The sequence below is a fragment of the Phascolarctos cinereus genome, unplaced genomic scaffold (genome assembly GCF_003287225.1).
Source record: "Phascolarctos cinereus isolate Bilbo 61053 unplaced genomic scaffold, phaCin_HiC Scaffold_5;HRSCAF=322, whole genome shotgun sequence".
NCBI classification, from domain to species: Eukaryota; Metazoa; Chordata; class Mammalia; order Diprotodontia; family Phascolarctidae; genus Phascolarctos; species Phascolarctos cinereus.
In genome coordinates this window covers 103,792,172-103,808,346 of record NW_027555958.1, presented here as the reverse complement: position 1 = coordinate 103,808,346, position 16,175 = coordinate 103,792,172, and the positions used below count along the sequence as shown (strand labels likewise).

At 41.7% G+C, this 16,175-nt stretch overlaps 1 protein-coding gene across 1 annotated transcript in view; it reads right to left on the bottom strand.

Moving 5' to 3' along the window:
- The window catches only part of ZC3H12D (zinc finger CCCH-type containing 12D), a 45,657-nt gene extending 29,744 nt beyond the window's left edge, over positions 1–15,913 (bottom strand). The window contains 2 exon segments of the mRNA XM_020986586.2: positions 7,452–7,888; positions 15,614–15,913. Of these exon segments, the coding sequence (XP_020842245.1) occupies positions 7,452–7,888; positions 15,614–15,682 (506 nt within the window). The 5' untranslated portion in view covers positions 15,683–15,913.
- Between the last annotated feature and the right edge of the window lie 262 nt (positions 15,914–16,175).

Sequence of the window (16,175 nt, the reverse complement as noted above, 5' to 3'; positions counted from 1 at the left end):
AGGGCTATAAAACTGTGCATACCCTTTGATGCAGTAATACCACTGCTAGATCTACCCAAAAAAAAGAGAAAAGGACCTATTTGTACAAAATATTTATAGCAGCTCTTTTTGTAGTGGCTGAGAATTTGAAATCAAAGGAACGCTCATAAATTAGGGAATGGCTAAACAAACTGCGGTATATGATTGTAATGGAATGTTATTTGCTGTAAGAAATGACAAGCAGGATGATTTCCAAAACACCTGGAAAGACTTACATGAACTGATACACAGCAAAGTGGGCAGAACCAGGAGAACATCGTACACAGTAACAGCAATACTGTTCAATGAAGAACCGTGAATGACTTAGCTATTGTCAGCAATACAATGATCCAAGACAATCCCAAAAGACTAATAATGAAGATTACTATCTGCCTCCAGAGAAATAACTGAGATTGACTGTATACAGACTGAAGCATGCTATTTTTCACTTTCTTTCTTTCATTTTTTTCCTTTTATTCAAGTCTTCTTGTACAAAATGACAATATGGAAATGTTTTACATAATTGCACATGTATAACCTATATCTGATTGCTTACCATCTCAGGGAGGAGGGAGAGGCAAGAAAGAGGGAGGGATAGAATTTGGAACTCAAAAATTTAAAGAAAAATGTTAAAAAGAAGAAGAAGAAGAAGAAGAAGAAGAAGAAGAAGAAGAAGAAGAAGAAGAAGAAGAAGAAGAAGAAGAAGAAGAAGAAGAAGAAGAAGAAGAAGAAAGAAATGACTACCTACTTGATGCCATTTTCGAAAATTTGCCAGGATCTTCCTCAGTCATTGTTACCCAAGCTGGTCATCTCTAGTTGCCTGTTTCTGAATTAATTCCTATGTGCATTGCAACTCTGTAAAAATGTGATTTCCATTTAATCACATATATCAGTCAATCTAATGGATAAGACATTGATGTCCTAAATCAGAAATGGTGGGTTCAAATCCCATATGAGATGAATAATTTTGATAAAAAAAAAAACAAAATTCATATGGAGGCAAAAAAGTCAAGAAACTTAAGAGAATAAATGGGGAGGGGAGGGGAAAGTGGGAATAAGGGGACCTAAAGGTACCAGATCTCAAACAATACTACAAATCTGTAATTCTCAACACAATTTGTTACTGGTTAGAAAATAGTGAGCTCGATCAATGGAACAGATTCAGTACACAATACTCAGAAGCAAAAGAACCTAGTAGCCTCGTATTTGATAAACACAAAGGCCCCAGTTACTAGGATAAGGGCTCATGATTTAATAAATAAAAAAACTGTTGGGAAAATTAGATAGTAGTATGGACAAAAATAGATTTAAACCAACACCTCACACCTCATATCAGAATAAGTTCCAAATGGATACATGGCCTAAACATAAAAGATGACATGAAAACCAATTAGAGAAAACAGAAAAAATAATCTATCAGATCTATGGATAGAAGAAAAGTTCATAACCAATCAGAGGGTAGAGAGGAACACAGAAGATTAAATGGATAACTTTGATTACATAAAATTTAAAAGTTTTTGTACAAAGAGATCAAATAAAGCTAAAATTTAAAAAGAAGCAATTAACTGAGGAAAAAAAAACATTGCAGTAAGTTTTTCTGATGATGGTCTCATTTCCAAGCTATATAAAGAACTGATTTAAATTTATAGGAATAAGAGCCATTCTCCAATTGATAAATAATCTAAGGATATAAATGGGAAGTTCTCAAAGGAAGAACAATTTATACTGTAACATCAAAGCAAATGCAGCTAAAATTAAAAGGAAATAAGTGGGCAGAAATCTTTGCAGTAAGTTTTTCTGATAAAGAGAAAGATACAACATACATAATACTAATTCAAATTTATAAGATCAAAAGCCACTCTTCAATCACAAGTGAACAGGAAGTTTTCAAAGGAAGATATCCAAAATATCAACATACTCTCCTTAGCTCCCCTGGCTTGTTTCAAGATGAAGCTTAAATTCCATAAAAAGAAAGAGACTTGGGTGGCTAGGTGGTGCAGTGGATAGATCACTAGCCCTGGAGTCAGGAGGACTTGAGTTCAAAATCCAACCCTCAGACACTTGATACTTCCTAGCTGTGTGGTCCTGGGCAAGTCACTTAACCCCAATTGCCTCACCAAAAAAAAAAAAAAAACTTTTCCCAGGCCTCTCAGCTGCCAGTGCCTTCCTGCTCAAAATTCTTTCTCAACTACTCTATATATCTTGCAGGTACCACGTTATTTTCATGTTTGTTTCTCCTGTTAGAATGTAAACTCACTGAAGTGAGACACTATTTTTACCTTTCTTTTAAGAGGTAAGGGATTGTTATGCTTTAATGTTACGCTTGCCATAAGTGTCATCAATATAAAAGTTAACAGAAATAGTGCTCTTAAGTTAAAATTCCAGGTCATAAAGCAATTTCACAAAGTGGCTTGTCTAGACTTCTGCCAGCAGGAATAGGTATGCCCTCAAGGTAGATTCATGAGGAAAGGGTCGGGATGGGGGAGGGAAGGGGAGAAAGAGGGAGAGACAGAGAGACAGAGAGAGACAGAGAGACAGACAGAGAGAGAGATCCCCTTCTTTAATGAGCTCTGAACAAGACATGATCTGCTTGGTCAGTAGTAACAGAAAGTATTTAGAAGCCTATTGAACAGATTATATGAATAACACAGTGAACAAAAATAGAGCCAGGACCAGCCTAGGTGAAATTTGTTAATTTTGTCATTTCTGCTTTCATGCTCCTTTCTCCACCTCAAACAACCTTGGTTGCCCAATTCAGTTCAACCCAACAAACATTTCTTAAGAACTAAGTGCTGGAAATACAGAGACAATAATTCCCTGACCTCAAGAAGCTTACATCCAAAGTCCTAAACAGGGCCACTCTCCCCAAATTATGGACAATTGCTTTCTAGTCTCCCTTGTCAACCTCTTAACCAGTTCTATGACCTTTTCCAACAGACCTTGGAAGCTATCAGTTGGAAAAGATCTGATAAGTTAATTCATGATAAAGTGTTAATGATTGATAAAGGCTCAATATGTTGCCCCTCCCTAGGCTATTTCTAGTTTAACGGGGATGTAGCCTTGACCCAAAAGGAGTGGTGCTTATTACAGCTTTTCAAGGATGGTGAGTAAAGGGGTTTTCCCAGCACACAGGTGACTGCTTGCGCCTCCTGTTTACGGCAGGTGTGGGCACTTCCCTAAGGCACACAGAACAGTGAGCTCCCTGGTTGATTGTGGTGGTTACAATGCCAGTGACAGAGTGCCAGGTGGGACATCTAAACTTGAAGTTGGTTGGTATTTATTGCACCGGAACTCCACTGACAATCTCACTTGGTTCAGGAGTCAGGGGATCTCACAGCAGCTCACAATTATGCTATTTTCTCACACTGACCCAGAGGCTAGAGAGGTAGCACAATTATTATCACCCCCATTGTATAGATGAGGAAACTGAGGCTCCCAGAGGTTAAATCATTTGCCCATGATCATACAGTTTGTCAAAGAATTCAAACTCAGGGGGCAGCTAGGTAGTGCAGTAGATAGAGCACCGGCCCCAGAGTCAGGAGGATCTGAATTCAAATCTAGCCTCAGATACTTGACACTTACTAACTATGTGACCCTGGCCAAGTCACTTAACCCCATTGCCTAGAAAAAAGAAAAAAAGAATTCAAACTTGGGTCTCTTGACCCCTCTGCTGCTTGTCATTCAGCTATATTTGAGAAGAAATAGATAGAAGCCATTGTCAGAACATCCTTCATGTCTGGGACACTTCTAATTGTAATTATATTGTCTGCTTGTCCTTCTGACTCCACTATTTCTATCAGCAGTTCCACCATTCAGTCAGTGTCTCATATTTGTGGGGGCCATCTCCAGTTGTCCTGATCTATATCTGGCCACTGGACCCAGATAGTTCCAGAGGAGACAGTGAGGCTGCTGACTCTGCACAGCCCTGCCTCACTTAAATCCAATTCACTTGCAAGTCATGGTATCACCTTCCTGATGTCATGGTCCTCTTCGAGAATGAAGGACAAACAACATACTTGTAACCTTGAGGTCCTATTCAATAAGTCCTCTCCTAGTACATCAGTTACCAGGTATCTGCAATATGCTTTAAATCTTTTTGCTTCTCATCTATTACCCCCGGAATACAGGCTCAGGTACCTGGGAATCCAAATTACACACTCCAATGTCACCACTGTCCCATAACGTAGAACTGAAGAAGGGATCGGATCATATTTAAGCTTATAGATTTAAAGCTTGAAAAGGCTTTAGAAAGCAGTTCAATCCAACTCATTTTATAAATGAGGAAACTGAGGTCCAAAGAGGTAGACTGCCTGGTAACAGGTAACTTTCCTGATGTCACACAGCATGATCTGAAGACAGATTCTCTGATTCCAAACCCAACACTCTTCCCACTGTACTATACTGATAGTGTCCAGTATGTACTGACCCCAGCATACATTGTGTATATTTTTAAAGGAGAAAAAGTCCCTGATAGCATTCTCTTATGATGTCTCTGCTTCTCCTTAAAGTTGTATACAAATGGATTTGGGATGACCTTGTACCCCAACATTTTGGGGTGCCTCTGAACCTCATCACTAAGATCCCATTAACTGAAGTACTATTCTATCTAGTAAATATGTAAAATCAGGGGAAATGTTTATACTCGGACCAGACCTGAGGGGTGGTGTTTGTATACGTGAGGCAGGGATCTGGTGCTCCTGTTCTGTTCCTGTCCGCCAGAGGCATATAGCCTTTATTCCAACACATGTACTTTAATATCATAAAATAAACGCCTCTGTGCCAATGAAAGGGGAATTGTGAAAAAGTAATATAAAAAAGGGCCATTCATTAACACCTCCGTGTGTTATACTCTAGGCAATTGCCTAATATGTCTGCTTCCAGGGCTCATTTTGATTTTGACTTTATTTTTTTTTCCATAAGAAGCTCAGGCAAAAAGAAAATGATCATCAGTTTATTCACTTAGACAATAGTTACCTTTTGCAAGAGAGGCAGGAGAGTGGATAGAAGGATGCCCTCAAAGTCAGGAAGACCTGAGTTTAAGTCTTGCCTTTGATATACACTGACTGTGTGACCCTGAGAATGACCCTGGGCAAGTCACTCACTATCTCAATGCCTTACGCGATGCTCTAAGGCTGATCTGCATCCTTGGAGGGACTTTCCACACAAGGAATCCCTTACCCTGATGAAATCAGTGGCTATAGCAACCGCCTGCCCCTAAACCATGCACATCAGAAGAGTGAAGTGTGGGCAAGTTACCTGACTTACTGAAAAAAGTTCATCAGTGGCAGAGACCTGGGAATTGAATTCTGAGCCCCTGGTTTACCCTTCCCAGTGATTCCTCCATATTCAATTCAGTTATCAATTTCCTGCCACAGCTATTGCCACGTTCTGCTGGGATCTGATTTTCCAAAGAATTCTAAGTCTGCCCAAACTGCCTGAGCTGTTAGTATCCTTTCCAGTTCTGCCTAGGTCTTATAAACTGAACAGGAGCTCAAATATGGTGATTTAAGGTAAGGGGAGAGGAATGAGGGAGGGACAGGACAAAGACATCTTTGAGCCCAGGAAAGAGATTTTAGAAGCATACCCTTCACTTGGATAATAACAGCATCCCTGTATATAGCACTTTCATGTTTACAAATCGCTTGGAAGGCAATGCACTCATTCTTTCATTTTATGAATAGATCTTATAGAGGTTAAGGGATATGCCCAGAGTCTCACAGGATGCAAGTGGCATAACTGGGCACTGAACCCAGAAAGTAGGCCAGGACATGTGACTTGGCTCTGGGAGCAGTGACAGCTGGAACAGCTGCAGCAGCTTGACTGGTGACTCAGTGGTCTGCCTCTCAGGGCTGTTGGGCGGATCAAACGCAATCATATCCATAAGGGGCTTATCAGAGTGTCTGGCACAGAGTACGTACTGAGTTGTTGTTGTGAGGCAGCTAGGTCAGTGCGATGGATAGAATGTTGGGCCTGGAGCCAGGGAAACCTGAGTTCAAATCTAGTTATGTGAACCTGAGGAAGTCACTTCACCCTGTTTGCCTCAGTTTCCTCATCTGTAAAATGAGCTGGAGAAGGAAATGGCAGACCACCCCTGTAGCTTTGCCAAGAAAATCCCAAAAGAGGTCATGAAGAGTCAGACATGACTGAAAAATGACTGAACAACAACAATCTTGAGAGAATCAGGCTCTCTGGGCCTCAACTCACTCATCTGTGAAATGAGAGTTGTGTTTGATGACTTCCAAGGCTCTTTCCAGCTCTAAAACTAGGATCTTACAATATGATTCTATGCAAAAGGGGCTTTACTCTCTGTTTTAATACTATCCCAGCCCAGAGTGACCCTACTGGATAAAAAAAAAAAAAGGAATGAATAAGCCAGATATGGATCTATGTTGGACTCGTCTGAACAAGAGCTGTAAGAGACAAGTTAGTAGTTGAACTGTTTTAAACTCTTGACCTCTCGTTGCCAAACTGAAGTCGGTTCAACACAAACAATATGGCCTGGTCACATTGATGGTCTGTTAATAAATATGAGGTTTTTGATGATATTGGTGAATTCGATTCCACCAGTGATTCAGCGTACAAAAGGGAAACATATCAACAGTAATGACCCAACAAGTTCCTACAGTAAAGTTCTTTGCTCAGGCTCTGACTCAGCAAATTGAATATTCCCTTGGACAAAGTGAAATCCTTACTCAACAATACTGTGTGCCCACAAGTCTAGAAAACTCCTATGATTTAGACAGAAGTGATGATAAGTTAACTCCTGGAAATCAGGGAAGATCTTACGATTGCATTAGATGACCTCATTTTGTTTTATTTTTAAAAAGGTTAGTTTAGACATATCTGAAATTGGAAAGCTGGAATTAATTCTCACAGGGCTGACAAGTGAAATATTCCCAATAGAAGACACAGCGTGGAAAAGTGAGGTGGAATTAGAGTCGGAGGACATCCAAATCCTAATTCTGCTACGGGCAACCTGTGTGCCAATGGACAAAACATTCCATTTTCCCATGCCTCCATTTCCTTAACTGTAATATGAGGGGATTGGACTAGATGACCTCTAAAGTCATGACCAACTCTAGATCAGTGGTCCTCTGATCCTTCCAGCTTAAAATTGATGATTCTGAGATGCTTTAAAGAACATGTACCCACAAAAACACCGTGTGTGTGTGTGTGTGTGTGTGTGTGTGTGTGTGTGTGATCTTAGTTGAGTCTCAAGACAAGCTTGTGAATGAAAAAACTTGACATGGAGATGTCATGTAACTTGGTCAAAGTCAGGTAGTTAGCTGGTGATAGAACAAAGATCAGAACCCCAAATCTCCTGCACCCTAGCTGTGCTTTCTCTGTTATGCTACACCACATCCTAATGGGATATCAGACAAATTATGAGAAACAGAGCACCCTCTCGGTAGCAGAATGAATGAACTGGATACCTCATAGCCACATTGCTTCCATCGATCACAATGGGTCTCAGATGATTGCCAGGGTCCTCCAACTTGTCTTCAGGATCTGCACCCAGAAGCCGTCTGGACAAGTCCACGGTGCCACCGGAGGAGCCTCGTGCAACAAGTTTTGGAGTAGAGCTCTCCCCATAGCTTTCTTCAACATGAGGTCGGTTGCCCATTTGGATCAACTCCCGTAGGATGTCATTCACCAGTGCCTCCTGGCCCAGCTTTGCCAACACTCTGACAACACCCTCCCGGCTATAGCCCAGTTTTTGGAAGAACTCCAGCTTATCTGTGTGGGGCTCCATCAAAACCACTCCAGCCTGGCTGGGGGAACAGGTTAGGCTCTGTCTCTCTCTGGAGCCAGTCCCTTCTGGTTCCTGTCCTTTGTTTTGATCCTCGCCACCAATATCCAGATATGTAAACTGAAGGAGAGAAAAAAATCATCAGGTTTTTTTTTTTGCCAACCTAGCAGTGAAACTGTCAGTTTACTGAGGACAAATTATTTATACATTTGCTCTCCAGCTTTATCTTTCAGGAAATCATGGTCCCTTTGGGGATTTTCAGTTGCTCAGTGTGGTTAGTGAGCCACAGATACCATCACCCTGCTTTTACTTGGTGCAATCTCAAAATGTCAGCTCTGTACCCATGGGCAAGCTTCGTCAAGCACAGAGGAAAGAGTAAGGTAGGGAAATGAGGAGAGAAGTGGTTCTGGAGCATTGCTGCAGATCACAAACCCATGACAAAAGTCCTGCTTTTGGAAAACAAATCTCCTTTTTTTAAATCTTGGAATTTTGGAAAGAAAAATCATTTCAAAAATTTTTTTGGAAAAAATATCTTTGCACAATTTTTTTTGGAAAAATCTACACTCCTCTCCCCCCCCAAACACACATACACACACACACACACATACACTCCAGGTGAAATGTTCTTCCAGAACAACTTGCCCTACCTACCTCCAGCTCCATCATTCAGTGCCCACCTAGCATGACCTCTGTCATGCAATTCAGTTCTGGCTGACTTGAAGCTTTAAAATTCTTTGCAAAACAAGCAAGACCAGCCCCCTGAGAGATCTTGGGATTAGTTCTTTCTTAGGATCACATGGATAATAGATTTTGAGCAGGAAGGGACTTTAGCAAACATCCAGTCCATCTCCCTTTGTCTTCCAGATGAGCCAACTAAGACCTTGCAATGGTGTCCTAGGAAGTCTCTGTCCAGGCTCCACCACCACCACCCCCTTCCAATCCATCCTCCAAACAGGTATGAGAGTGATATTTCTAAAGGTCTGACCATGGCGCTCCCTGCTCAAGACACTTCAGCGATCCTCTAGTGCCTCGATGATAAAGTACGACCCCCTCTACCTAGCATTTAAAAACCCTTCATCATCTGACTCTAATGCTTTACACACAGTATATTCCTATTTGTCACTCCATGAATATGAGAGTCCATCTCCTCTCTCTTTACCTTTGCAGAGACTCTCCCATGCCCAGAATACTCTCCTCCACTTCTACATCTTAGAATTCCTGACCCCCTTCGAGGCTCAGCTCAAACACCCCTTTCTACAAGAAGACTCTCCTTACCTCCAGGTTGTTATGGTTCACTCCCAACCCTGAAAGCATGTATTTTGTATTTAAGTATCTGTGTGTGTGTGTGTGTGTGTGTGTGTGTGTGTGTGTGTTGTGTACTGTTTCTTCCCAGCAGAATGTAAGCGCCTTGAGGTCAGCCATTTTTTAAAAATATTCTTTCCATCCCCACCACTTTACACAGTGTCTAACACACAACAGGCTGGCAGGCAATTAGTATGTATTGAAGTATCTGAATGCTTGAGGAAACAAAGTAACTTTCCCAAGATCGCACAGGTAATAGGTAGCTGGGTTGGGTTTCAGACCCATGTCAGTTGATCCTACATCTGGAATTCTTACCATCACAGCACATTGCCTCTCCCTAGACATCTGAGTAGTTCAGGATGGAGCCCACAAAGATTGTTGCAGAAATCATCTAACCCTACATGAAACGGTAGAAGCCCCAGTGTGATATGGTATTGTTGTTGTTCGGTCATTTTCAGTTGTCTCCGACTCTTCATGACCCCATTTGGGGTTTTCTTGGCAAAAATACTAGAGTGATTTGCCATTTCCTTCTCTACCTCATTTGACAGAAGAGGAAACTGAGGCAAACAGAGTTAGGTAACTTGCCCAGGATTACACAGCTAGTAAGTGTTTGAGACCAGATTTGAACTCACAAAGATAAGTCTTCCTGACTCCAGCCTCAGCATTAACTGCCCTAAATATGATAATAGCTTTTTCAAAGACTACAAAGGTGAATGACAGCAAACAACCTCCAGCAGCTTCTCTCCACCATTTCTTTGGCATCACAGGTTCTGCAGTACATCACTTCCTAGGTCTAGACCTGCAAGAAACCTCAAAGGTCATAGAGACCAAGCTCCCCACTTGACAAATGAGGAAGACCCCAAAAGGTTAAATGACTTGCCCAAGGTCACACAAGTAAGGGACCATCGATGGAAAGACTTCCTCTGGCCTTCAGAACCTTGTCCCTGGCCCTCCCCCCTTTTAGCTTCCTCTTGTGTGTGGTCTGCTCCCATCAAAGGGCAGGGACCCAACTTTCTTTTTCCTGTATTTGTAGCCTCGGCACTTAGCACTGTGCCTGGCCAGAAGAAAGCACTGAAACAGGCTTGTATTCCTTCCTCCCTTCCTTCCTGAAGTTGGGAGGAACTTTGCGGGCCCCAGAGTCCAACCCCCTCATTTTGCAATTGAGGAAATTGAGGCCCAGAAAGGGTCAAAGTCATACACAAAGTCACACAAGTGATAAGTGAAGAGCTGGGACACTAACTCAGGTCCCAAGACTCCAAATCTTTCCACTGTCTTATATGTTACAGATGACATCTGAACCCAGCTCATATTATTCTAGAGCCAATTTCCTTTCCACTATACCAAACTGGGGGCAGCAAGATGGTGCAGTGGATAGAGTGCTAGGGCTGGAGTCAGGAAGACTCATCTTCGTGAGTTCAAATCCAGCTTCAGACACTTACCACTTGTGTGACCTTGGGCTAGTCACTTCACTCTGCCTCAGTTTCCTTCTCGAGAAGGAAATGGCAAACGACTCTAGTATCTTTGCCAAGAAAATCCCAAATGGGGTCACAAAGAGTCAGACACAACTGAACAACAAATACTACACTGCCTCTCTTCCCATCCTTCATTTCTCCCTCTTTTACCATTTATTATTTACTTTTACTATTTACTATTCTTTCAGTGGGGCCTATCCCTAAAATGCTATACTTGGGATAAAAATACCAGTTATAAAGTTGGATATGTAAAGTTCGGTAAAGGAGATTAGTTTTCCCTCAAGGAGATCTAAGAATTTTGCAAACATGCTGACAAGCCTATTTCCTAGCTGCAGGTTAGGAATCTTGAGAGAAATGGAGTATATCTGCATACACTAGAGTAGAAATGGTGAAAATCTCTCAGAGCCATTCATTTCCACAAGGTGATTATGTATTGAAAGGGAGGAAGGCACCATCTTGCCAGTACAAATGGGGCAGCCAAAATACTTACACAAGAAGAGTTCTCCAAAATCACACATTTGTTAGTAACAAACCCAAGCAAAGAACCAATATTTCTTTCTTTTTTTTTTAGAAGCAATCAGGGTTAAGTGACTTGCCCAGAATCACAGAGCTAGTAAGTGTCTTTGTGAATTTGAGCTCAGGTCCTCCTGACTCCAGGGCTAGTGCCCTATCCACTACACCACCTCGCTGCCCCTTCCCATATTTATCTCATGGAGGATAAAATTCTTAGACTCAAGAGTCACCACTCTCAAGTATAGCTTAGTTGTCCTCCTAAATCTAAAGTGGACTCCATCAAGAAAAAGCGAACCCTTCCCAAAAGGAGATAAACTGAAGGTTTTCTTCTTAAGGATTTCTTATATTCTCTTGTCACTAGACCATACATGTGGTGATGCTGTACTGCCCATTCAAAACACTAGAAAGTATCTCTTTGCCTAAGAGACATTCAAAGACATATATACAGACACATATATATGTGTGTATATATGTATATGTATATGTAGGCATGCATATATGTGTGTATATGTATATGTAGGCATGCAGATATATGTATATACAGAGACACAAATCTGGACCTATATATACATAAATATATACACATATGTATTTTTGTTATTCAGTCATTTCAGTCACGTCCACCTCTTTGTGACCCTATTTAGTATTTTCTTGGCAAAGACACTACAGCACTTTGCCATTTCCTTCTCCAGCTCATTTGACAGATGAGGAAACTGAGACAACCAGGGTTAAATGACTAGCCCAAGGTCACACAGCTGGTAAGTGTCTGAGGCCATATTTGAACTCAGGAAGATGAGTCTTCCTGACTTCAGACCTGGCACTCTATCCACTGAGCCACCTAGCTGCCCTAAAAAAATATGTTGTAAGCTGCCTGAAGGCAGGGGATGTCTTTTTTTTTTTAATCCTTGTATCCTCTGAATGCAGGGCTTTACATATAGAAGGTGCTTGACAGATGTTTGTCTTCATTTCTGTCAAGGGCATCACCCCCCTTCCAGTGACCCAGGTTCTACTTAGTAGTCCCTCATTTTACCCATCCTATCAGCTGCCAAACATCATGAGCATTTCCCTCCTCTGTCCCTTCCTTTCTTCTCATACACCTACAACGCTGGCTCATACCCTTACCATCACCTCTCTCCTCTGATGCTCTACTGTCTCCTAATTGGTTTTCTGCCTCAAGTCTCTCTCTTCTCCAGGCCCTCATCTGTATAGCTGCCAAACTGATATTTGGAAAGCACAGGTCTCATTAATCTCAGTTGTGTCTGACTCTTTGTGACCCCATCTGAGGTTTTCTTGGCAAAAATACTGGAGTGTTTTGCCATGTCCTTCTCATTTTACAGATGGAGAAACTGAGGCAAACAGACTTAAGTGACTTGCCCAGGGTCACAGAGCTAGTCAGTGTCTGGGGCTGGATTTGAACTCTGGCCTTTCTGACTCTAGGCCTGGAGCTCTATCCATCTGCGCCACCTAGCTACCACCACATATATACGTATTTACATATATGTATGTGTGTGTATATATAGGTACAGGTCCAGATCTGTGGTTTCATCCATATAGGAGAAAATTATCCCACTAGGACATCTCAACAACTCATATGTAACTTACAGTCTTAGAGAGTTACTGGAAACTTTGAGAAGTTAAGTGACTTGCCTAGGGTCACACAGTATGCATCAGAGACAGAACTAACTTACACCTAGTTCTTCCAGACTCCAAGGCCAGCCCTCTCTCTGTCAATTAAAGAACAGAACTGTTTTAAAAGCTAAAGGAAGGGCAGCTAAGTGGCACAGTGGATAGAGCACTGGCCCTGGATTCAGGAGGACCTGAGTTCAAATCCAGCCTCACACACATACCACTCACTAGCTGCGTGACTCTGGGCAAGTCACTTAACCCCAATTGCCTCGCAAAAAAAAAAAAAAAGTTAAAGGAGACCAAAAATTTTCTAATAAAAGTAAAGTGTAAGCTCCATGGAAGTAGGAATTGTCTCACTTAGTATTTGTATCCAGAACCTAGCACAGTGACTGGCATATAGGAGATGTTTAATAAATGCTTTTCGATGGACTGAAATCTGCCACTTCAGAAACTCTTTAAAACATTTTTGGGTTTTATAAATTCCTAAATGAAGGGAGACATTTCTGAAGACTCTGAAAAAAAGGTTGTTCACAAGAACCCCAAAATATCTACCTCCAACCCCACTCCCAACCAGCTCTCAGACTCATGACACACTTTGTTTAATATCTTCCTTAAAAGCTAAAGACTGGGTCTTCGGGTCTATTTTACCATGAGCAGTTTTTCCCCTCCTTACCCCTTCTTTCTTCCCATTTTGCAATCTTGAAAGACTTAAAGATTTCATGGGATTTCTCTTCCTCTGCCCTGACTGGAAATGACAAACAGCACTGCTGATTAATAACCCTTTGCAAATATAGCCTTCTTTCCAGAGCTTTGCAATACTTATGAAATCTGCAGCATCATGATTACCTTTCTGCAGGCTGTGAACCAAGGGGCCAATGGGAAGAGATCTAAGCTGATTCCAAAGTCATTCAAGGAAATGCAGGGATGGGGAAGATTTTCCACAATGGGGAAATAAGTGGAATTCTCTTGAAAAAGTTCCCTTCTACTGCCAGTTGATATTAACTGAGTGCTTCCAATACAGGAGGTCATGCTCAGAAACATCTTTGGCCTTTGGTGTCACTGGCAGACCACAGACCTAGTCAGGGAAGAAGAAAGGAGGGGAGAAAAAGTACGAGACAAAAAAGGTTGACAGGGAGAAAGGAAAAAGGGAAAACAAATATAAAGAGATGAAGAGGAGTGGTGGTGGAGTGTCAATAACAAGAGATTGGTCACCTCTCTGGCTTAGTGCATTCAGGGCACTCAAGAACACAAATGGTGCCAGTACTTGTGACAGAAGAAAAACATACTAATACTATTCCAGTACCATCTGTGGAAAATCCTCGGTGGCAGCTGGGTGGTGCAGTGGATAGAGCACTGGCCCTGAAGTCAGGAGGACCTGAGTTCAAATCTGGACTCAGACCAAACACTTGAAACGTACTAGCTGTGTGACCTTGGTCAAGTCACTTAACCCCACCTGCCTAAAAAAAAAAATCCTCCCCAATCCCTAGAAAGTGCAGAGTTACATCAATAATAGCCTCAGGCACTTCTCAGTGGCACAGGTTGCTATCACCCAGCATTAGGTACCATAAAAAGACCAAAGCTTTCTCCCAAAAAAATGCAGTCCTCACCATCCAGAGGCAGATCTTCTGTGGCAACAGGCTAGGTCATAATCCCATCTCAATTCAAGTCAAGTCAAGTCAATAAGCATTTATCAGGCAGCTGCCACGTAGAAGGCATTGTGCCTTGCTAAGCTTCTTGGACCATGAGCTGAATTCCAGTCAGCATATCCTGTTGGGTCCATTCCCCAGTTTCCTAAAGAACTCTGATGAAATCCTTTTCACCATCAATTTTAAGCCCCTCAAAGTGTTCACACCATGAGGAAGGAAAAGGCTTATTTGACCTCTTGTTTCTAAACAGAGCTCTCACCCCCCCCCCCAAAAAAAATATTGCTTTTGCTCAAAACCAACACTCTAACACATGGTAGAATACACCATCATTTACACTGTGATTTTAAGAACATCACCGAAGTCAAAGGTTTCAAAGAATAGCCCTTGAGGTCACATTCCTGATTTGGTTTGGTTTGGTTTTCCAGACTATCCCAGACAGTTATGTCTATCGCCTTGTTTTATTCATGGCAAAAGTTGTAGTCACCAAGACACTGATTTGCATCCATGTTCAAAGAGAGAGGGAGTGGGATTTTTAAAAGTATACTTGTACCCACTCTTAGAGTCAATCTCCCCTCCTGAGTCACAGGGAACCACGAAAGTCATTCTCTGCCTAATCACATGTCCCCAGTCCCCAGCTGGCTAAGGTTCTCACTGACTACAGTGAAATAGCCACATGTTATCCTCACAGTGAGTTCCCACTGACTTAATTCATTCCCAGAATATTGTCTTTTCCCACCCTCCTGGAATCAGGTTCAGGAAACTCATTCTCTTTGTGCATTGCTTATCTATAGAGACCTTGTCTAGGAGAAATAACTGAGGAAGATACTGGACACTCCTAACCTGTACTCAGCCAGCGAAGAGTACCCATAAATCAATAACTAAAAGTAAGATATTTTCAAGGGAAAGTGGTTTATAGTCAAAAATATCCTGGGAATTATACTGTTCTTTATTGTGCACAAGGAAAATAGCTTCTGAGATCACAGCCACATTCATTCATTCTTGCTGGTATTTACTGATTATCAACATAAAATCTTTGATTAACTTTTCCCCAGAAATCGCTACTTCAAATTAAGTATGATTTTGCTAAAATGTGTAAGAATTTGGCCTGAAGAAAATTAAAGGATTTTGATTTTCTATTTGGGTACATAATGCAAAGATTGAAGCCATGAGAAAGCTGATTGTTCAGAATAATTATCAGGGCAAAAAATAAATTACATCCCTCTCTTCCCTGTAGTCTATTGTCTTTCCCTGGGGGCCAGTTTCCCAGAAAAGAGATTGATGCTTACCAGGCAGTGGCACCTGTCTCCTGCCTTGGCTTGTCCAATGCGATCTTTGCCAGTGAACACCTGAGTCATCTAACTATGGTGCCAGTCTTCAGTCTGAGCACAGGAAAGCCTCTGGAGGAAGTCAGGGCTGAATTCACAGGCTTATCTGGAGTCAAGTGAGAGGGGGAAAAAAGCAAGCAGACACGACATGACAACTAAGCTCACAGGGCAGCTGTAAGTTATTCCATACCAACACCTCACTTCCGTAACTGCTGGGCTTTTGAGTGAGGTGGTTTTGCTTTGAGTTGAAAAAAGAAAGAAAACACGCGCGCTCACACTCACACAAAAGGGAAAGGCAGGTTTGCTTAAAGCCTCCGCATGAGTCAGAGCCTCAAAGTTCAATAACCACATGCAAAAATGACTGGCCAGAAAGTTGTTGGACCGTGGGATATTTTACAAAACAGACTTAGGGACCAGTAAAGGGTGAGTTGGATGAGAAGTCATTTTAAAATTCAGAGAGTTTGGACCTTTATTATCACTGTAGCTTGTGCTAATGGAGCCTTCTAATGTTTATTTTACAGAC